General features: G+C 32.7%; 2 protein-coding genes and 1 long non-coding RNA gene across 3 annotated transcripts; all 3 read left to right on the top strand.

Moving 5' to 3' along the window:
• Nucleotides 1-1,319: 1,319 nt before the first annotated feature.
• On the top strand, nucleotides 1,320-2,784 carry LOC145314716 (uncharacterized). Its single transcript, XM_080154743.1, has 2 exons — nucleotides 1,320-1,408; nucleotides 1,901-2,784. The coding sequence occupies exon 2, from the start codon at nucleotides 1,925-1,927 to the stop codon at nucleotides 2,756-2,758; it is 834 nt and encodes a 277-aa protein (XP_080010869.1). The 5' UTR covers nucleotides 1,320-1,408; nucleotides 1,901-1,924; the 3' UTR covers nucleotides 2,759-2,784.
• Nucleotides 2,785-3,081: 297 nt separating this feature from the next.
• Nucleotides 3,082-19,512, top strand: LOC145314715 (uncharacterized). Its single transcript, XM_080154742.1, has 2 exons — nucleotides 3,082-3,167; nucleotides 18,111-19,512. The coding sequence occupies exon 2, from the start codon at nucleotides 18,135-18,137 to the stop codon at nucleotides 19,143-19,145; it is 1,011 nt and encodes a 336-aa protein (XP_080010868.1). The 5' UTR covers nucleotides 3,082-3,167; nucleotides 18,111-18,134; the 3' UTR covers nucleotides 19,146-19,512.
• On the top strand, nucleotides 19,506-23,073 carry LOC145314717 (uncharacterized). Its single transcript, XR_013877849.1, has 3 exons — nucleotides 19,506-19,592; nucleotides 19,841-19,928; nucleotides 21,985-23,073. It is a non-coding gene; the product is annotated as an uncharacterized LOC145314717 (long non-coding RNA).
• The last annotated feature ends 252 nt before the right edge of the window (nucleotides 23,074-23,325 follow it).

The raw sequence follows: 23,325 nt of genomic DNA, 5'->3' as shown, positions 1-23,325 counted from the left end.
ATATCTTAGGAAGGTGGTGGTACCCTCCCCCAAAATCTTCCCGGGACCTATGAGAAGCTACCCTGTTAAGGAGAACCCGATCGGTTTAGCAGTTAGCGATATCCTTTGGTAAAGACAAACAAACATCCTTTTACTTCATTATAAGGATTAATTCTAGCGTTTGTCGTATCTATTGTTTGTCGCCTTTGGAAAAAATCTAGCGTTTGTCATATTCTAGCCTATGTAGCATTCTAGTGTTTGTCGTATCTAGTGTATGTCGTGTCTAGGGTTTGTCTGTCTACTGTTTGTCTGTCTAGCGTTTGTCGCATCTACTGTTTGACGTATCTAGGGTTTGACGTAGTACCGATTACTCATTTCTAATTTTTCAAAAAATATTTATGTATGTTGTTTGTACACCCAAAAATAATAAACTCACCTGATATAGAAATATTATTTGCAGAGAACGATTTTGTTGAAAATGTGCCTGGAATAAAACATGTATATTTCTGACTACCATCACATATCCATATGACATAAACAAGTGAGACAGGTGCAAAGTTTTTGGTTAGTCTTTATAAATTTAAGGTATTTTTATATTGCAAGGGTGCTTTATATTGACAAAAAACTTTCTTCAGAAAATAAATTATAGATGTTAATGTTTGTATGTCTTAACTCAAAAGGACAGTAACTTTTTTTTTATTTAAAAAAGGCAGCACTTTTCATTAAAACTAATCTTGTACCTTAAAGTAATAATGCTTTAAATATTATATTGAAATACATTAACTGTAGATTAGATATAAATATGAAAAAAATTTAAAATGGAACTGCACAATCTATTATTTTATAAAAAATAATGAAATTCCTTTGTTTCTTAACAGTTTAGGTTAGAGCAAGGCGAGTATTTACATAAATAGCTGGCATTAATAAAAATATCCAATAAGACAGGATGACTTTTTACATAAATCTAATGATTTTTTTAAATTCAACAAATGTTTCTTTAAAATTTTCGTGAAATGTTTAAACTTTTATTGATTTATTCTAAGATGGTTTCAAAACAGTTCAGAACTTACTTCCATAGAGCGAAAAATAATCGGCTTTGTAGCCATGCTGGGAAAAACTTCTTTAATAGTCAATACTCAATCTTGTTAAATTAAACAATTAGGTTGCATTTCTATAGTTAATGTAGCTTTGTATTTGTTTACGTTCAGTTTTATGCTATTTTACGAAGATGTTCTTCTTAATTCATCTTCAATTATCTTTTTTTTTGAGCGTTTCAGTGGGCTATGTGTGTGCACGTTGTGTTTAGTTTTTAGCTTTTTAAGACTTTTAATTATATATTTGTTTTAGGTTATTTGTCATCCTCAGTTAATCATTAATATATACCCAACTCTCCTGTACAAAAAGTCTAAAAGTTGTACCAGGTCCCTAGGTAAGTTTTTAATTTTCCTCTTTATTAAAATTGGTTTTTGGGTTATGAAGAATTTAAGTATCACATAATTAATAGGACTTCTAGATGCAAAACAGAAATAAATATCCTAAAAATAGAAATAAAATATATAGGTACCTAAGTTAAAATCTATCTCAATTTTTCCTTATAGTATTCTAATTGAAGTATAGGTTTAATATCATAAATAATCATACAACAAATTAATATTATAAAGTTTATCTACATTAATGTTTGTCCTGATGATTCCATTAACAATAAGTAAAGGATCTGTAATATTGTTACTAGAAAGGTCATTTGTTCTTTTTAAATGATTTAGCATTATTGTCAACAGCTTTGATATGCTTTTTTTTTTATTTGTATTGCTTGTGTGGCCATCTGCTTTATCTCGTTTTGCTTCTATGGAAGTTGTTATCCTTGTTTCAGTTTTATGAAAAATAATATTTTGTGTCTTTATTAATAAAAATAATATTTCAGGAGATTGAGAGAGGATATACCAGCATGAATACCTGTAATATTTGTAACAAGAATTTTACAAACAAATCTAAATTGGTTGTTCATATGAGGGTTCATACTAGAGAGAAACCATTCTCATGTGATCAATGTGAAAAGTCTTTCTCTACTTATGGTAATTTGACTGAACACAAAAGAATCCATACTGGTGAGAAACCATACTCGTGTGATCAATGTGAAAAGGCATTTTCTCAGATTAGTAATTTGACTGTCCATAAAAGAATCCATACTGGAGAGAAATCATTCTTATGTGATCTATGTGACAAACATTATACCTCTAGTTCACAGTTATCAAGACACAAAAAATCGCCTGGACATTTAGAAATGATGAAAAGCTGTAATAATACAGTTTCACATACAGAAGAGAAACCATTCTCTTGTGATCAATGTGAAAAATTATTTGTACGGAAAAATGAATTGATCAGTCATAAAAGGATCCATACTTATGAAAAGTTATATTCATGTGATCAATGTGGATTGTCTTTTGCCAATAAGGGTTGTTTGACTAACCACAGAAAAGTTCATTCAGATTTAGTATATCATAATAAATCCACTGGACATTTAGAAATGATAAAAAGCTGTAATAATACAGATCCACCTTCTGTATCTATTAGTTTAATTAAATGTGAAGAAGTTGATGTTGAAAAAGAAATTAAAGAAGAAGAAATATTTGATGAAGATCCTCTCTCTATCCAGATGAGAGCTGACAATATTGAAGAAAATATTAAACAAGAAATAGGAGATCATCTTTCTTGTGAACAGAATTATGATGAAGATAGACTTGATACAATTGATATTGTTCATCATAAAGTCGAAATATAAAGATTTAATTATCATACAATTATTTATTTAAATTTATTTTTCACTTTAAAAATTTGCCTTTTTTTAGTTCAGTTTTCAACATTTTGCTATTTTGTTTATTTCAATTTATATGTGACTATTTAATCCTTCTAAGGTGTTTCTAAATTCTATTTACTTTACACATTAATCCTGTCTCAATTTTATTTGAATTATTTGATGTTTAAATGATTTCTTTTTTTACAAGAATGATTTTATTGTTTTCCAGTATAAAGACAAATTATTAAAATGTTTATTTATCTTGCAGTGTAAATAAAATATTTATCTAATGTAAATATATTATTTTCAGATTAATTTATAACAAATAAAAAGCACAAAGTATAGATATCAATAAGAAAGAAGTTTTCTACTAATTTTGAATGCAAAATCTCAGGTTATTCACTTTTATTACCAAAGGTTTTCTATAATTAGGGTTGGTCAGTCTGTACCTCCGTCCGTCCGTATTTATGTCCGTAATGGTTAACTCTTTAATTTAGACATGTTAGAATTGTCCTTTTTAACTTTTCATCATGATTTAAGATTTGGGAAGTATTGTAACTCTATATTTGTTACAAGAAAGTCCCTGCATCCAATGAAAAATTGCTGATTTTCAACTTTTGAATAAATTTTTGATGTATTTTTTTAATAATGATTCCTAGAACAACAATTTATATTATTGTAAGCAAGGTATCTGTATAATCAAATCAAAAAAATTAAATTATGTCCTCTACTGTATCCTGTATTTAAGCAATATTGCAACAAATCTATGTTAAATTTTGTTTATACTTACAAATTAATAATCTGACATTCAACAAAAGTAATTGCTTGTTATTCCCTATATATTACTATAAAGGTTATATCTAAATAAAGAGAATCATATCTCTTAGGTAGAGTGGCAACACCCCTTCCTAAAAGCTTAAAAACATTTTTTGGGGCATTGGTAAACTTCCCCAATTATTGTAGCTGTTTACAAGATTTAAAAAACAAACATTAATATTTAGCCAAGTAAGGGGATGTAAATCTTCGCAGATAATTATAATGTTTTTATTTTTTGGGGGGGCGGGGGTTAATTTAACATAATTTGGGGTAAAACTGGGGGACTGGATGATTACCCCCAAGATGTCTTTATGACGGGTGGGTTATAACCCGCATTTTAGATGTGAAATTTTTTTTAAAAACCAAAGGCTTTGTCCCATTGTGAGAAGTGCTTGCAAGTTTTTTTTAGGTTTTTGGTTTAGTTTTGGGAGGGGGGATAAAATCTAAACATTATGGAGTGCATTTTTTTGGGTGGGGGGAGGAGGGAGGATCACTCCTTTACAATATATTTAATATAAAGACATTTTTTCATGTAGCTTTTATTCAAGTTAAGTTTTATTTAACTTAATTATAATTTGCCGCCAGAATCTTTATTTTAAATAACTACCCTACCTTTATAAAAAACATTTGCTTGTCCAATTTCTAATTAGGTATTAGTGGGAAGAGTCCTTGTAAAAATAGGGAGGGGTCAGGTTCGAGGCTGAGCCCTCACTGCGTCATAATAGAGGCATTAATAATGATATCTACTGCTGCTATGTCAGGCATATGACATCAACAGTAAGAATAAGGGTGACTTGCTAAGTTGCTTGGTCTATAAACAGGCACAGTTCATTACCTTCAATTACCTCATATGGTCGGGGATGCTGTCCATGACACTCAAACGCCATGGTCCAATAACCCATTTTGCTTTTCTGTTCGAATTTCAGTGGTAATAGGTTAAGTAACTCCCATTTGACAACAAACTCTTTGATTGCATGACCTTTGTCTGAGAAGTTCTAACAGTGCATAGTAATGAGTTGCGCCTGTTTTTAGCCAATGCATTCCCCTTACTTTAACTATTAATGTAGCGCACCTGACATAGTAGCACACAGTGCAAATTTTGAACAACTTTGCTTTTATAAAGTTTTTAATAAAACCACTCCTGAAGTGAGTTACTTAATGGCCATTTTTATCAATTGCTTTGCTAAGGTCACGGAAATTCAGCCTTAAATCAATCATATATAGAGAGGTTTTATGACAGACTATATAAAAGCAAAGTTGTTCGAACTTTTAAATAAATAATCTTTGCTTTTCTTGACATGATTATGCGGTAACTCCTGGTGGGTGAAAATTGAACTTGAAATTTTCAAATCTAATTTTCTCAAAAACCGCTGCATTTTAGATTTTATTGAAAAGTGAAATGAAGATACCTAACCTAGGGTAATGAAATGCACTATGTCCCAATTTAGGTTCTGACACAAAAGTCAAAGCACCTTCATTTGCATTGTGAGCAGTAGGAACCATTTTTAATATCTTTAGTTATGACGTTGTGTTAAGCCGAGATTTGAAACTATCACCTCCCCGACAATTAGCGGATGCGCTACTTGTTGAGTCACATTACCATGCACTGTTGTTCTGTTTGAACATTAATCTTATATGATAACAGATTTACATTTTAAAAACCTATTTCATTTAATAATGTTTGATAAAAATAATTTGCCGCAGAATATTTATTTACTCAAATAATTGCTTGTCCAGTTTTTGATTAAAAGTGGGAGGAGTCTGCCTTGTGTGAAAATAGAATAAAGTCAATACCTAGGCAATTACAGGCAGCCACACACAACTCAGTACTCGACCCCCATCTTCCTAAGTTCTGTAAAACATACACATATATTCGTGTGGGACACCTGCCACAGCAATAATATCAAAAACCCCAGGACTTGTCTGGAATGAATACAGACATTAAACATATTAAATGCACAACATAGTTTATATTACAAATATCAATGGAATAATAATCACGAGGTAGATTGTTGATCTTGATTAAGCTTGGACGTCGTCTCCTCCTTGGTAATGTCCTAGATCACATTACAGTTATATATAAAGATTCACATTCATTATAATTTATAAAACTTTTTAATCTGCCATGCAGCTTTATCATGATTTAGTATCTCCTTGCTCGCTTAGCACTGGAATGACCTCTGGCCCTGTCAGCTATTTCCTTCCACTCTTCACAGTCAACTTCCGCTCTGGCCAAGTCTCTTCTTAGTTCTGATAACAGTCTGTCCTTCTGTCTCAGCTTATCTTTTAGCCTGTCTTTTTCCTTCTCGAACTCCTCATACTTGCTCTTACTTCTACTCCTCGCTTTCATGGTCTCCAGCTTTAACTTGTTTATCTCAAGTGTTAACTGATGCTCTTTATCTTCTTTCCTCTTCTTGTCTCTTTCATCTAAACGTTCTTTACCAGTCTTCATTCTATTTTCTCTTCCTCCCTTTTTCTGTTTGCTAGGCTCCCCCTTTTCATCATCAAAATCTTGACCATACTTAGCTTTGCTCTCTTCTGCCGTTTTCTGGCTACAGCTCTTGCTTTTTCAATCTTCTTCTCCTGGTCAGTTCTGTTGTCGCCCACAGGTTTTGCTGGCAACCTTAATCCCTTAACCCTCATGAATTCCAGCATTGCTTGATTGTTCTTGTATCCTCTGGTGAAGCATAGCAGCGCTGGCGACCCGTCACCCCCCCAAGGCTCTCACTAAAGGTCCCTGTTGATCCTTGAATCCCCCTTCGTGTATGAACTTTAACAGATAGTTCTTGTATCTTGTCAGACCTTCAAAGTTGAGTGTAGACCCTATCCCAGTGTTGTTCATTCTCCTCACCCATATGTTGTATCTGATATAACACACATGCCCATCAGTGAAAGAGAAAAGCAGACTTTTATGGACATTGTTTGGTGGCATCCCCATGTCTAAATTCAACAGACGTAAATGCTGATTCATCATGGATATTTTTTCCCAAGATTTCTCTTCCTCTGGAACATGAAAAATTGTGGCCAGCGATATCTTGTGAATTTTTGACTCCCTAGCAGCTTCCATGATTTTAACCAGATGTCTCTCGATTGTAGCACTGTTGTGTGAAACAATGAACTGCTGATAAGCACTAACAGTAATCCATTTGGCCTTGTTAGGATCCGATTCTTTAAGCTCCGCCAGAATTCTATTTGTTACAGAATCAATCGTTATTCTAGGCAGACCTATCCAGGTTATCCCCGCTTCCTTTGTGTCCAATATCGTTGGTGGCATAAAAAAAGGCGCTATAATCACTTTATTCGGTTTTATTTCATCAGTCTTCATTTGCATAGCAACGTCATTCTGCTCAGCAGGATGGTCTTTACCAGCCTGGACATTACCCCTCCTTGATCCGCCGTTTTTAAATTATTCAAAGTGCCTGTGATTTGTTGGATTTCTTCGCTAATAGCGACCTCAACCTCGCCCTCCTGAGACTCTGTCTGGCATCCTTTGTCCTCCACATAGTACTCATCATTTCCCACACCACCTAACGGCTCTTCTATTTGGCCTTTAGCTTCCTCCATTTAAAAAAATCTGAAAATAAAATAATGCATCTGTTTTGTGATATTTTAGAAATGTTATTAATATTCCTATACAGAAGCTTGTAATCCTAAAAAAAACGTCAACAGAAAGAAAAAAAAGATTATCTATCTATTGGTAAAAAAAACTAAAAGAAGTCTAGTTATTTTTGCAGTAGAAAAAAAAATACTAGATAAGATTCACTGTAAAAAAAATTTATAACTTTTGAAGTATGATGGGTTGTTACTGTTGTAACAGTGTCGAGGAATTTATGATATGAATTTTTAGCTATTTTCCTGAAAAAAAATTGTTCTCTACGTGTAACTTAAAAAAAATTGCTAATAAAAACAAAAATTAGTTATTGTTGTAACAGTGTGGAAGGGTTTATGGTACGAATTTTTAACTATTTTTCCTAAAAAAAATTCTCTACGTGTAGCTTTAAAAAAAATTGATAATAAAACCATTCACTATGTTCGTTTTTGCATAAAAAAACTTTTAAAGGAAATTATGATGTAAAAAAAAAAATTGATTTAATTTGATAATCTGTGTGCCTCGCACGTGAGATTGTTTACATTGCGCAATTTTCTGATATAATGCCGCAATGAATTTTGTACATAAATAATAATTTTTCATTAACGACGACCTTTTTCGTTATTTTTCTTCAGGGATAATGGATATTTGAATTATGATTTTTATGTCTTAGGTGAAAATGTAAATAAATTGATTTTAAAAAATAATCCTGAGAAGTCAATTAAAGATAAAAAAATCTGAATAAATTATAGGATATTTTTGATATATTCTAATTCTATGTAGAATTTATAGCCATATTTAACTATTCCTAAAAAAAAAACTGAAATAAAATATGCAGGGTTTTTATCCGTTCCTGGTTATACCTTGAAAGAATTAGAAATTAAAATAATTAAACTAAAAAAAATTCTGAAAATAAAATAACCTGAGGGAATGAGGAATCATTTTTGATATATTCTCATTCCATGCAGATTTTTAGCAGTTCATTACTAATCCTGCCTTGTTGCATGACACTCATGAGTGGAAGAGGGTTTACCCCACGTTTTGTCATAACATCTGCCAGCATATGTTGACCTCTCACCCATTTCACTTCAGACACTGTCTTTTCATCTATAAGCTCCTTGATGATAGCAATGTCAGGCCTTAAACGTCTTTCATCTACACATGTTGAAGAGTATACAGCATCCCTTGTGGATTTGTTGTCAACTATGGCTTTGATCTGTAAATCCACTCTATTGTTTGTGATTTCTGATATCATACCTCTAATTGCTATAGCAGCATCAAGAGCTGTTCCTAAACTGATTGCTTCAGCTGCAAGTGTAGATGCAACTTTCCTCTTGATCTTGTTTGCTTTCCAATCTAGCGGTGCACACACTCCAGTCTTAGTGTGTACCATCAGAATCACGAAACCTCCTGCAGAATCTTCTTTCTCATTTAGGTTCCTAAATGCTGAATCTGAGAAACACCAAATCTGACAGTCCTTGATATTATGGACATTTGAAAGTCTTATGGTTGCCATGTTCCTCTGTAGATTTGTAAGAGTTTTCTTGGCTTGGTTCAGATCCTTTACCAAACCTCCTTTGAACTTAGTTGAGAGATCTATCATTTCAAAGCACAGATCTGGACAAGTTGCTCTGACTGCCCAGTTTAAGGATCCTACCATTTGTCTCAACTTTGATAACTCCTCTTGATCCATTTCCTCGTCTTTCTCTTTCAGTCTTTCAGCCTCAATGTCAGGAAGTTGTATATTCTTTACATAGCCTGATTGGCCTAGAGTTATACCAGATTTATCTTGTGTGATATTAAATCCAGTATACATGAACTGCTTGATTTCACATTTCCCAATCTTAAAAGCTTTAATGACTTGTGGCATCACGTGATTGTTAAAATACTCATTCCCTGCTTGCAGGAAATCATCAACATGAATACCAATCATTCCAATTAATTTACCTCCATGAATTAGGTAAAAGAATCCTGGATCATATTTGCTTTTCTTAAAACCTAGCTCTAGTAGACGGTTCTCAACCTTGTTGTACCATTTTCTACTAGCGTCTTTAAGTCCATACAAACATTTCAACAGTTTCCACAACTTCTCAACAGCATTTGCTTCTTTGGGTGGTTTCACATACACGTCACGATCTAGTATATTCCCTTGTAGAAATGCACTGGCTACATCAACTGCTTGTATTATCCATCCGAATAATGTTGCAAGTGTAAGAAGCAGCCTTAGTGATGGTTTTTGCATGGTAGGTGAGTCTTTGGGGAACTCTGCTGTTTCTTCATACCCTCTTGCTGTAAGTCTAGCTCTAATTTCATCACCTTTCTCTGTGAGAACCCAAGTTGTCGTGATGTATTCCTGACCTTTGTCTGTCACCTTCTTGTATGTCTCAAAGGATTTTAGCTTGTCTAGTTCTGTCTCTTTAGCTGCTAAACACTCTGGAGTATTTCTCCTTTCCTTTGGTAACATAACAGCCAATACCTCTTCATGTGCCCAGTTGAACAATACATCTTCTGGATGCATTTTTCTGATTTTCTGGTCTTCTTTGTGTGCTGTAAAGGGTTTTGTTCCATTATCTAGCTTCACTGTAACCCAATTTACTTCCTCTACTCTCTTTTCATGAGTATCATTACGACCTACATCATTTGCTGCTTTCCTAATATTACCATTATCTAGAATGTCAGTGCTAAATGGAGTTGATCCATCGTCTAATTGGATGTTCATCCAATTAGCAGCTGCACCTGTTGCCTTTCCAGCTTTACCTGTAACAATACCTGGAAACCATTTATCATCTATCTTCCATTCTATTCTATCGTTTCTTTTGTAATCATGCTCCACCATTTTCTTTTTCTTGGTAATTGTCTTGCTCCTTGTTTGCGTTCTAGTAGGTCTTGTTGGTCTTTCTGGTGTTTGTTGGTCATCTTCGGTTCCAACTGCATTTGTGTCGGTAGCTATTTCTGTAGCCACTCTTTCTGTGCTTGCATCTTGATTGTTATCCTCTTTCCTCTCCTCTCTTTCCATTCTTCGTTTTTCCCTTTCTTCTACAAAGAGTTCAGGAATGTATTTCTCTTCTTTTGTTTCTTCATCCTTCTTGTCTTCTTCTGTACCTTTATTTGTTGCTCTTTCTACTGTGATTGAAAAATCACCATTCTTTCTCTTGATCTTGTCTACTAGCTCTTTCTTAGCTTTGATCAGTCGGTTAGCACTGACTTTGATTCCAAAGCCACCATGTCTCACAAAGATAACTTTTCCATCTTGAAACATGACTTTCGCTAGACCCTTCCATTGATCTTCATTCTCACGCTTGTAGTACACTATATCTCCATATTGATATACTGTGTCGCTGGTTCTAATTCTGTGTTTTAGAGCTTTCTTTATCTTCTCACAACTCTCTGACTTAATGAACTCTCTTCTTGTTGCATGTAATGCTGTCAAATGTTCTGTCAGTTTCTTGCTCATTGACTTCACTTCCCAAGCTGGGGGTGGATCATCAAGTATATTTGGCAATCTTGGATTTTGTCCCAGTACCAATTGATATGGGCTGTATCCGTATACATTGGCTAGAGTGTTTTTGGCTGTACATGCCCATGCTACCGCAGTATCTAGCGACATATCTGGGAATTCATGCAATGTACCATGTACCATGCCATCAAAAATTGCGTGGTTATTCTCTTGGGTTCCATTTTGCCAAGCGGCTTCGGCTCCCGTGGTATAGAGATGTACCCCTAGCTTACTTGTGACATCATTCATCAAATGTGAGGTGAATTCTCCTCCATTGTCAGAGATTATTCCCTCCATTAAACCAAAATACTTGATCCAGTGTCTCATAATCACATTTACTATTGTCTCTGGTTGTTTGTTCTTGATCACTTCACCCACAGTGAATCTGGTGAATACATCAATCATGTATAAGATGTATCTGTCTCCCCATACCTTTAAGTCAACTGAAAGCACTTGATTAAAATCATTTGCCATATTCATTGCTACTACTGGTCTGTCAGGTGTTTTACGCCTTAGTACACAGCCTTCGCATCCATCAATGATTTTATCAATAATCTTAGAGTAGCTTTCATCCCATTTATCTGCTGCTCTTAGTAGGTTCACAAAGGACTGCTTACTTTTATGACCAAATTGAGCATGCAACTTTTCAAGAACTTTCTTTTGTTCTTTTGCATCTGCTCTTTTGATATCAATCATAAGGACTTGGTGCATATCGTATACTGCTCCTTTGTCCAGTAAGTCAATAATATAATGTCCTGCTGAGGTTGTGTTAACTACTAGTGGTTTGTCATTGATAGTTACTCTGTCTCTTTTCATATCAATGCCTATTCCTAAACGTCTCATTTCGTTCTTGGACAAAAGCAGAGGTATGTCACTATCAATTATATCCACTTCAATCTTGTAGTTTTCACCTCCTGTCTTTACTGGCAATCTGTAAAATCCGATGGAAGACATCTCACCTTGATTTCCAAATCTGAATGTTGTCTCACTTGTGAATGGTCAGTCTAGTCTCTCTCTCATGCCCTTTGTCATAGATTTTATGAAAATATCTGTCCATTTCTTACCCGCCACATTTGCTGTGCAACAAGTGTCCATCGCTGCACAGTTAATTGTTTCTGAAGTAAATTTGCTCAGCTCTACTTTATCAGTGGTCAGGTGCACAGATTGTGTGTCTCTTGCTGTCCTACTGTCTCTTGATGAGTCTCTATCTTTATCCCTGTTGTCCCTGTGTCTCCTTGGACTATTTTCATATCTTCTATTGTGCCTAGATGATTTCTCTTCATCTGAACTATCACTCTGTGTTTCGACTAATGATTCTTCAGATGATGCATTCTTTCTTTCTGTCATGTATGTATCCCTTGTCCCTGATCTTCTGTTTCTGTCTCTGTCTTTCTTGTCTTTTCTGTCATATTCCTTACCTCTTTTATCTTGTTTCTTTCCATTCTCGTGTGCATCTGGGCAATCTGCTAGTAAATGTCTACGGCTACCACAACGATGACATGTCATCCTCTTACCATTTGTCCCATAGGGATTTAGATTTCCATTGTTCCTTGCATCCCTGCTGTTGTCCCTGCTAGGTACTTTCTGGTAAGATCTGTTGTTACCTCTTCTTGGTGGGCGCCATCCATTTGCTACTAAAACATCATGATCATGGCTGGATAAAAATGCATCATTCTGTCCTGTAACATGTCCCATTGCATTACATAAGACATCTGTCATTCTGTCTTTGATCTCCTTGTAGAGTGTCCCTGCTTCAAAGTTTTTCTTAATATTTACCCCTGTCATAACCATCTTATAATCAATGTCTGATAATTTTGCTTTCTTAAGAAGCATATAAGCAGTTACGTTATCCTTAAATTCTATTTCATTAGCCGCGGCTAATTGGATAACTTCTTCAAAACCTGAAATGTATTCTGAAATGGACATGCTAACTGTTTTTACATAATCGTAGAATTGTGTGAACACCTCTAATTGCCTACAGTGCTCGCTCTTACCTATTTTTTCCTCTAAGAAATCTAATATTTTCTTAATCCCTTCAGTGTCATTAGCTAGAGATGTTGGTTTTACTACCTTCATTAATTTCTTTCTTAAATTCCCCCCAAACTTTTTCGAATCAATGGGTATAGTTGAGAAAAGCATTGGGGCTCTACGATTTTCTTCTATATCTGTGCATAGTTCCCATAGGTCAACTAACTCTTTATACTCTTCAAACGAGTCACAATCATCTAGATAGGGTATCGGCATGGATGTGTGATGTCTAGCCCTATTTTGGTTACCCCTCCCACTTAGGGGTCTATACCTGTCTTCGTCGTCGCTCATTTTTAATAATTATTGCCTGGGGTTTGGCTTTAATCTGAATAAAATAAAATTGTCTGAAAAAAAATACACAAAAAAACAATCCTTGAATTGTTATTTTTGTTATCTGAAAAGAAAACAATAAAGAACTATAGTAAAGAAAACCATTGTTTTTATTATTCTTTATTTTTCATTATCTGAATAAAATATTTTGTATATACATTCTGATATAACAAGATTGGTATAAGTTATTCAGTGTATATTATTCTAAAATTATCTGAATAAAAATAACTATGTATACATTCTGATATAACAAGAGTGGTATAAGTTATTCAGTGTATATAAACGGTGTTACAAAAAAAAATATATAACTTGTTTGGTATAAAGTTTATATTTTTTATCTCCTTCTTTATGTTAATTAATGACAAACATAAATACACTATCTGCTAGTGTCTGTAATCTATATTCCACTTATAGATTTTTGTGTATACTTTCCACTAGTATACTGTAAGCATTTCTTACGCTAATGCTCGGTTGAGTAGTGGGTTGTGTGTCTCCCGTATTTTTGTAATCAACTGGCCCGTAGATCTTTACACTTTTGCCTGTGCTACCATTGTGAAAATAAAATAAAGTCAATACCTAGGCAATTACAGGCAGCCACACACAACTCAGTACTCGACCCCCATCTTCCTAAGTTCTGTAAAACATACACATATATTCGTGTGGGACACCTGCTTCAGCAATAATATCAAAAACCCCAGGACTTGTCTGGAATGAATACAGACATTAAACATATTAAATGCACAACATAGTTTATATTACAAATATCAATGGAATAATAATCACGAGGTAGATTGTTGATCTTGATTGAGCTTGGACGTCGTCTCCTCCTCGGTAATGTCCTAGATCACATTACAGTTAAATATAAAGATTCACACCTTGAGCATCATTTTAAGTAAATGGGCGGAGATTTAGTTTTCGTAGATATAACTATTGTTTATGATTTAGGTTAATAATAATATCAACGTCAGTCAGCAACTAACTTTCACAGTGAACAGAAAGAAATTATTTTCTGTATTTACTGTCTGTCCGTCTTTCTGTAACAGTCAGCTTGTTTTGTTAATTTAGACATGTTAGAATTGTTCTATCGATTTTAAACTTTGCATGGTGATTCCTATAACATTTAGTTACCTTAAAGTCAAAACGTCCATTTAAAACATACTTATTTTTTACTATTTTGAAAACAATTTCATGTGATATCATATTCATCTGAATTTAAGAACACTGATTCCAAGGACAACATAGTACCTACATAGTTATAAGCGATTTTTTACTATAAATAATCAAGTCCTAAAAATGTAAGTATGTCCTTAAACAGCATTATGTAATTTTGTTTGTCCAACCATTTTAGAATTTCGCTTAAATAGATGTTGTCATTCTTGTTTTAGTGTGTTTATGGTCTTAACTCCAGAAATAGTTAGGGTTAGATCTGTTATCTGATCTTTAAATGAATAAGAATAGAAGTATAACCTAGACAACTATCTGGTTCTAGTGGTGGGACCTTTTTATTCTGCTATCAAATTTCTTTCTCCTTTTTTGTAGCAACTTAGCTGTGTTAATATTTTCGATGCTAGAGGCTGATTATTTGAAGACTTAATTGACAGTTGCCACAGGGTTCAAGTCCAATGGACATTGAACATACAGTTATCTAACCCCTGCCCCCTCTATTCTTTTACTTTAATATTTGATCTATATGAAACTCTGCATTAGTTAAACTATTTTTAAAAAATAGACGAGACGAGACACTTGTATAGCCACTAGGGCTATCAAGCTCCACGCTGTCTCAATGGGGCTACTCGTTATTACCTTACCCTCACCGAGTATGGCAGATGTCCCAAATTAAGTCACCGTAATGAATGATGCTCTCCGCAGAGGAGCTTGGGAAAAGGGTTAAACAGATAATATGTACCTGACTATTGAGCATCCAAACCACTCAATAATCTCCCTTCTTCCACAACTAGGGGAAGTTGCGTAAATGTATTTAACTGAGAAATTCGAGTTGCCACACGGAGACTAGAACTCGAACTCTCACCACCAAACTCAGCTACGACGCCCCTTATCTCAAACTTTGAAATCCCTCATTTTAATCTCCTGACTCAAATATTAAATTATAATTCCGCCCACTTATCATTGATTTAGAACATTTAAAGTAGGATGAGTTGCTAAATATTATAAACAATAATTATAAAAACTAAATCTAGGGATAGGGGGGGGGGGTGGCTGTATTATAAAACCATATCATGATATCAACCTCTGTACACAATAAAAATGTTTATTACTTTCTTTCTACAATTTTCAAAGTGAAGCTTTCTTACATTTGTCTGTACGGCTATAACATATTGCTCTTTTCGTAAATTTAGGCATTTCAGAATTGTTCTAAGGATTCATTTAACAATAAGTAAAGGATCTGCAGGGTGACCACCATGTACGTTATGTTCAATATGTTCATATTGAACACCATTTTAAGTTTTTTTGGTACGTTTTTGTACGTTATTGGTTTTTGTGTTCAATATGAACATTTCAGCATACATTATTGTACGTTTTTCTGTAATGTTGGATTAGTATTAGAAATCATTAATATATTTGTATTTCTTAAAAACTATTTTTAAAAAAATTCTGCGCGCTTTGCGCGACATTTTTCAAAGGGGGAGGTCATTTTCTAGTTAATTCCGTAAAAGTGTGTAAAGGTGTGTGTGTTATAAGGCCTAAAAATAGTAGTAGAACGATAAGGTGCTCCCTATTGTTCTATTCAATAGGGAATACAAATATATAGAGCACCTTATCGTTCTACTACTATTTTTAGGCCTTATAACACACACACCTTTACGGAATTTACTAGAAAATGACCTCCCCCTTTATCCTGGGATCTATGACGCCATTGTGCAGCTTCCATAAAATAGCTATACTCCAATCAAACATTTCAGTAAACATCAAAAAAAAATTCCTCTAATTACAAACCTTACCAGGACAAATGAGAACTTGAGAAGTTACACTTTAAAGGAGTATTATATTTGTTCATCAGTTAGCGAGATATATTTTAGTTGATTTTTGTGTTTTCATGTGTAGGAATGAGATACTACTTTCTATAATACAAAGTAGAACGATGTCTGTCTGTATATCCGTCTGTCTTAAGCTTAAGATCTCGGCAATTGTTGAACCGATTGGGTTTTATAATTCAGGTAATATACCTACTGGTCTTGTTGTGGTTTTAGGCTATTTATTTGGGGTTCAGGACAACCCCAACTCCCCTACAAAAAAATCAAAAAATTCCCCCTCCAATAAAAATATTTTTTTTTTTTTTAATTTAATAAGTAGGTAAGTGGGGTGGGGAAACTCCTTTAAAAAAAAACCACTCGTTTTTTTTCTTTTTAAAAGCGAAGCTTTTCTATAATTAGGGTCGGTCTGTAACGACCCTAATAATTAATTTAGGCATGTTAGAATTAACCTATTGATTTCAAACTTTGCATGGTGATTCCTTTAGTAGTTAGAAACGGTAGTAACTCTATAATCGTTACTAGTATGTACTTACGTCAATTCTAAACATGTTGATTTACTTATTAAACAAAAAAATTTTATATGATCTATTCATCCGATTGTTCTGATTTTTGGTATATTGATTCCTGGGACAACAAGGTATAATGTTATAAGGGAAGAAACTCTATACCTAGTCCTAAAAATGTAAGTATGTCCATAAACATTATCCTGTATTAAGCAGTTTTTTCAATTTACTTACATTTTTGCTTCGACTCTTATACATTATTATTCTGATTATTCATTACTGACACTATACAAGTGTTAATGTCCGTATGTCCTACCGTTTCAGTGCTTCGCTTTTATGGATGTTGTCATCCTTGTTTTTTTTTACAAATTACGAACGAACAATTTTATACCTATAAGAGGGGGACTTTCAAATACATTTTTGGGTGACGCCCCTAGAGGCTAGGGGCAAAGCTGCTGGAAGATTTAATCGTACATAAATAGATGAATAAAAACTTCATTATGAGGTAGGTACTTTTTACATGATTAAATTGGGGTAAATTTTCTTAGGGGAGGTAATTAAGTGGGGGTAGTTAACACCCAAAACAGATTTCAGGGGGGTAGAAAAATTGCCAGCATGCTTCGCGTGCCATTTTACCGTCCCCAACCCCCTCACAAATTGAGTTTTTTATACCCCCCTCCAAATAGTAAAGGTTGGGCAACCTTGGATAAGTATACTTCTTTCTATATATACTAGCGGCTACACCTCTAGAGGATTCTAGGGGGGGGGGGGCATTTGAAGAGAAGGTAATTGTATTGGATAACCCAATTGCTTAATTTAGATTATAAAAGAAAAAGTATAAAAAATATTTGGGAGGGTGATTTTTTTGGGGGGAGGGGTTGACGCCCCATTTTAATTTTAGTTTTTAAAAATTTTAAGAGGGGGTAATTTTTTTCTAGGGGCGATTTCTCTTTAGAAGGTGGTGGTACTCCCCCAAAAAAGTTATTAACCTTCCCGGGACCTATGAGAAGTTACCCTGTTAAGTTATTGAAAGGAATATGAAGGGCAGAAAAATAGCCTAAAACCATACCTGGACTCTTTATAAAAATGTAATAGCCTATAACCATCTAGGGACCTATAAGAAGCTTCCATATAAAGGAGGACCACATCGGTTCAGCGGTCAGCGAGATCCTTGCCTACAAATAAAAAAGCTTACTACTATAATATAATAGGATATCAATTCCCTGAAGAGTAGATCCCAATCAGTTCATCATTTACTGAGATCTTAAGCTTAAGACAGACGGAAAGACATTGTTCTACTTTTTATTATATATATATATATGTGTGTGTGTTTTATGGTACGTTATTGTACGTTATTTTTTCAAAAAATGTACGTTATTGTGTTCATTTTATTTTTTTTGTAGTACGTTATTTTCAATATTAATATCAAAAAGGCGGTGGTCGCTCTGGATCTGTAAAATTATTAAAGAAAGGTTGTTTGTATTAAAATTATTTAGCTTTATTGATAGCAACTTGTTGTGTTTATTTGAAAATATCGGAAAAAATATATTTTATGTTTTTATTAATAAGAATAATATTTTAGAAGATTGAGAGAGGATATACCAGCATGAATACCTGTGATATTTGTAACAAGAATTTTACATTGAGAGGTAATTTGGTTGTTCATAGAAGGGTCCATACAGGTGAGAAGCCTTTCTCATGTGATCAATGTGAAAAGTCTTTCTCTGATAAAAGTGCTTTAATTAAGCACAAAAGAATCCATACTGGTGAGAAGCCATTCTCATGTGATCAATGTGAAAAGACCTTTACAACTGGTAGTCACTTGACTAGACACCTGACTAGAATTCATACGGGAGAGAAACCATTCTCATGTGATCAATGTGAAAATTCATTTTCTCAGATTAGTAATTTGACTAAGCACAAAAGGACCCATAAAGGAGAGAAGCCATTTTCATGTGATCAATGTGAAAAGACATTCAAACAAAGTGGTGAATTGGCTTACCACAAAAGAATCCATACAGGTGAGAAACCTTTCTCATGTGATCAATGTGAAAAGACCTTTAAAAGTAGTGGTGAATTAACTCTCCATAAAAGGATCCATACAGGAGAGAAGCCATATTCTTGTGATCAATGTGAAAAGACATTTACAACTGGTAGTCACTTGACTAGACACAAAAGAGTTCATACAGGAGAGAAACCATTCTCATGTGATCAATGTGGAAAGACATTTAAACAAAGTAATGAATTGACTATCCATAAGAGGATCCATACTGGTGAGAAGCCATACTCATGTAAACTTTGTGAAAAACATTATATCTCTATTTCAGCATTATCCAACCATAATAAAACCCCTGGACATTTAGAAATGATGAAAAGCTGTAATAATACAGTTCCACCTCCTGTATCTATTAGTTTAATTAAATGTGAAGAAGTTTATATCAAGGAAGAAATTAAAGAAGAAGAAATATTTGATGAAGATCCTCTCTCTATCCAGATGAGAGCTGACAATATTGAGGAAACTATTAAACAAGAAATAGAAGATCCTCTTTCTTGTGAACAGAATTATGATGAAGATCAAATTGATATTGATATTGTTCATCATAAAATAGAAATATAAACATTTAATTGTCATAGGATACAAATGTTTATTTAGAGAGACAGGATTAATGCTATTTGCTCAATTTAAACAAAAAGCTTATTTTTTACTGTTAAAACACCGTAATTGCATCTTCAAATTCAAATAACCTTTTGACAAAATCTAAAAAATCCACATTTTTAAAATTTCATTTGATATGTTAATTTTGCTCGATTAATCCTATCTATATTTTTATTTTGCTTACTGCTTGTATTTGAACAATGATTTATTTTACTGTAATTTTCTGCGAATAATTTTAATATTTTAAAGCATAATGACAATTATTAATTTATTGGTTTCTGTGTGAATAGAATATTTATCAAATATAAATATATTATTTTCAGATAAATATTTATAATACATAAAAATGCACAAAGTATAGATGACAAAGAAACAAGTTTCCTATCAATATTGTTTCTAAATGCACAGGTATTTAGTTTTATTCATACTTAACTTAACGAGATATTGACATACATACATTTAAAAACCTATTCATGTAATAATGAATAATAAACAATAATTTTCCGCCAGAATTTTTATTTAATTAACATCACACCATTTAACAAAAGTATTTACTTGTCCCGTTTCTGATTAAAAGTGGGAGGAGTACTATATGAGAATCATATTTTTGGGAGGTTTTATTAATAAACAAGAGTTAAATATTGTTTATGTGTTAGGTTGATAAAAGTATCAAAGACAGTCAAAAACTAACATTTATAATGAACAAAGAGAAATCCATTGTACAGATCTGCTTTATATTTTAAGGTATTTATATATTTTTATATCATTACTATCTCAATGCTATTCAATGTTTAATAGCGAAGCTTTTCTATAATTAAGGTCGGTCCGTCCATACCTCTGTCCATAATTGTAAGCTCTTTTCATTAATTTTGTCATGTCATGTTTTCAATTTCAAAATTGGTATGGTTATTCCTGTAGTAGTTAGGTACGATTCAGAAATATAGCAACTGTATAATCATTATCAGAATGCATGTACGTCCATTTAAAATATGTTGATTTTTAACCTTTCTGACATAAAATTTTTTATGTATTATAATTGGTTTTTGAAATAATGATTCCTACTATAAAGTTCTTATCCTTTAATCAAGCCGTTTGCAACAAATTTACTTGCAATTTTTTATAGACTTATACATATATCATATTTTGCTCATTCAATTCTGAGATTCTTAAAGTGTTAATGTTCGTTTGTCCTACCATTTCAGAGCTTGATGTCATTCTTCTTTTTGTTTGTAAAAAATTCTTGTCAATTTCCGAATATCGCACCTACTCTATAATATATATATCACTTGATGTGTTGGTATGTCTGTACTGCACTGTTTCAAATCTTTATAAGAAATATGCACCAAAGTTTTATAATAACGTTTTCTTCTTCGTTTGCTTAACAACTTTGGGGACTAGTGAATTTTGATTTGGGGGGGGGGGGGGGGGGTATAAAACCGTATCAACCTCTGTTTGTCAGCTTTGCTTTTTATAAATGTTATAATTCTTGTTTATTACTTTCTTTCTACAATTTTAAAAGCAAAGCTTTCTTATATTTGTCTGTACGTCTATAACAGTAGCTATTATTGTAAAGGGATAGTTCTATGAAGTGTATTTAAAGAGTTAAGGTACTTAGAGTAGTGAACTTTTATATGTCTTAGTAGAATATATTAGGCATTGGATAGATATGATTATATGTTAAAGAATTTTTAACATTGACCAGACCAAACTTTTTTTATTTGACAATATCGAAAAAAGTTAAAGAGATTTGCCACATAAATTACATGAGAGTGGTCTATTTTTTTCCAAATATGTATAGCCAAAACACCGATTTTAGATAATCTTTTTCCACATATTTCACAAGAGTTATAAAAAAATTGAACATGGGTTCCCCTTGGGACAAGTTACTTAAAAAACATAAAAAATAACGTCCGGTTCACTATAGGACAGGTTTTCTATAGATTCTTTTTTAAAAAAATAAAGAAAACCGTCCGGTTTCCTTACAATATACACATTATCTCAAGCGGAAATACCAACTAACCATACAACATATATATATATATAAAAAGACCATTCTCATGTAATTTATGTTGCAAATCACGAACTCTTTTAGATATTGTCAAATAAAAAAAGTTTGGTCAGGTCAATGTTAAAATTCTTTATCACAATTATATCTATCAAATGCCTAATATATTCTACTAAGACATATAAAAAGATCACTACTCTAAGTACCATACTGAATATTTTATTGGTCATTCTTTGTAGTTATGTGTATTTTGTTGTATAAAAAGTTTAAAGTTCTATTAACTAGTAAATGCTATCTAAAGTTGTATTTATGACAAAAAAGTTTTTGCCATATATAACACACAATGAAGTTGAAAATAAAAATGAAAAACTCATTTTTTAAGGAAAATCCCTGGTAAAATCTCTTAATTTTAATCAATAACTTTATATTATGCACTACTACGTTATTTAAAATAAAAAAAACTTACAGTTCACTATTTTTTTAAAATGCACTTCGTGAAACTATCCCTTTAGGCATGTCAGAATTGTTCTGATGATTCCTATAACAATAAGTAAAGGATCTGTAAAATTGTTGCTGAAAAAGTTGTTTGTTCTTTCAGAATTATTTAGCTCTATTGACAACAACTTGAATGACTTTTACAATTTTTATTGTTTGTTTGGCGGTCTGTTTTTTTTCTTGCTTTGCTTCTATGGAAGTTGTCATCCTTGTTTTAGTTTTAACCTGAATGTGAATGTGCTTATTTAAAAATATTAGAAAAACTATTTTATGTTTTTATTAATAAAAATAATATTTCAGGAGATTGAGAGAGGATATACCAGCATGAATACCTGTGATATTTGTAACAAGAATTTTAAAGACAAATATAACTTGGTTGTTCATAAGAGGCTGCATACTGGTGAGAAACCATACTCATGTGATCAATGTGGAAAGACTTTTTCTCAGAAAAGTAGTTTAACTGTACATAAAAGAGTTCATACTGGTGAGAAGCCTTTCTCATGTGATCAATGTAATAAGGCATTTACAACTGGTGGTGAATTGACTCGACACAAAATAATTCATACTGGTGTAAAACCATACCCATGTGATCAATGTGAAAAAACCTTTAAAGCTGGTATTCATTTAACTTACCACAAAAGAGTTCACACTGGTGAGAAACCATTCTCATGTGATCAGTGTGAAAAAACATTTGCACGGAAAGAAAAATTGATCCTTCATGAAAGGATACATACTAAAGAAAAGCTATTCTCATGTGATCAATGTAAAAAGACTTTCTTTGAAAATAGTACATTGACTAGACACAAAAGAATTCATTCTGGTGAGAAGCCATTCTCATGTGATCATTGTGAAAAGAGCTTTTTTCAGAACAGTGATTTGACTAAACATAAACTAATTCATACTGGTGAGAAGCCATACTCATGTGATTTATGTAACAAACATTATATCTCTAGTTCATCATTAACAAAGCATAATAAAACCTCTGGACATTTAGAAATGATAAAAACCTGTAATAATATAGTTCTGCCTAGTTTGATTAAATCTGAAGAAGTTGATGTTAAAAAAGAAATTAAAGAAGAAATATTTGATGAAGATTCTGTCTCTATCCAGATAAGAGCTGACAATATTGAAGAAAATATTAAACAAGAAATACAAGATCCTCTTTCTTGAAAACAGAATTATGATGAAGATAGAATTGATACTATTGAAAATGTTCATCATAAAATAGAAATATAAAGATCATATTTATCATGATATAAATGCTTTCTCAATTGTTTTAGTCCTATATAATGTTATTTTTCATGACCTCAATTAATTTTTTTTACATAATTTAAATTATTTTGTTTGTGTAAATAAAGTATCTTTCCAATGTAAATATTTTATTTTCAGATTATTATTTAACTAGTCATGAACAAAGTATAGATATTAATGATGAAGAGGTTTTCTACAACTTAGAATTGAAGGTTTTTGTTTTTAATAACGTAATAAGCTACTCTACAACTAGTTTATTTTTGTTTTCTTATACAAACAAATTCTTTACAGACTGGTGCAAATATATTCAAGTAGATGGCTGGTTTATATTCATTATACAAATAATATTTTCATTTTCTTGTTCAAGGAGCATTCAACTTAATTTCACTC

This window comes from Acartia tonsa, chromosome 3, assembly GCF_053477335.1.
Source record: "Acartia tonsa isolate MP-2025a chromosome 3, ASM5347733v1, whole genome shotgun sequence".
Lineage (NCBI taxonomy): Eukaryota > Metazoa > Arthropoda > Copepoda > Calanoida > Acartiidae > Acartia > Acartia tonsa.
The sequence above is the reverse complement of the archived record's forward strand: the minus strand, read 5'-3'. Positions and strand labels throughout refer to the sequence as shown.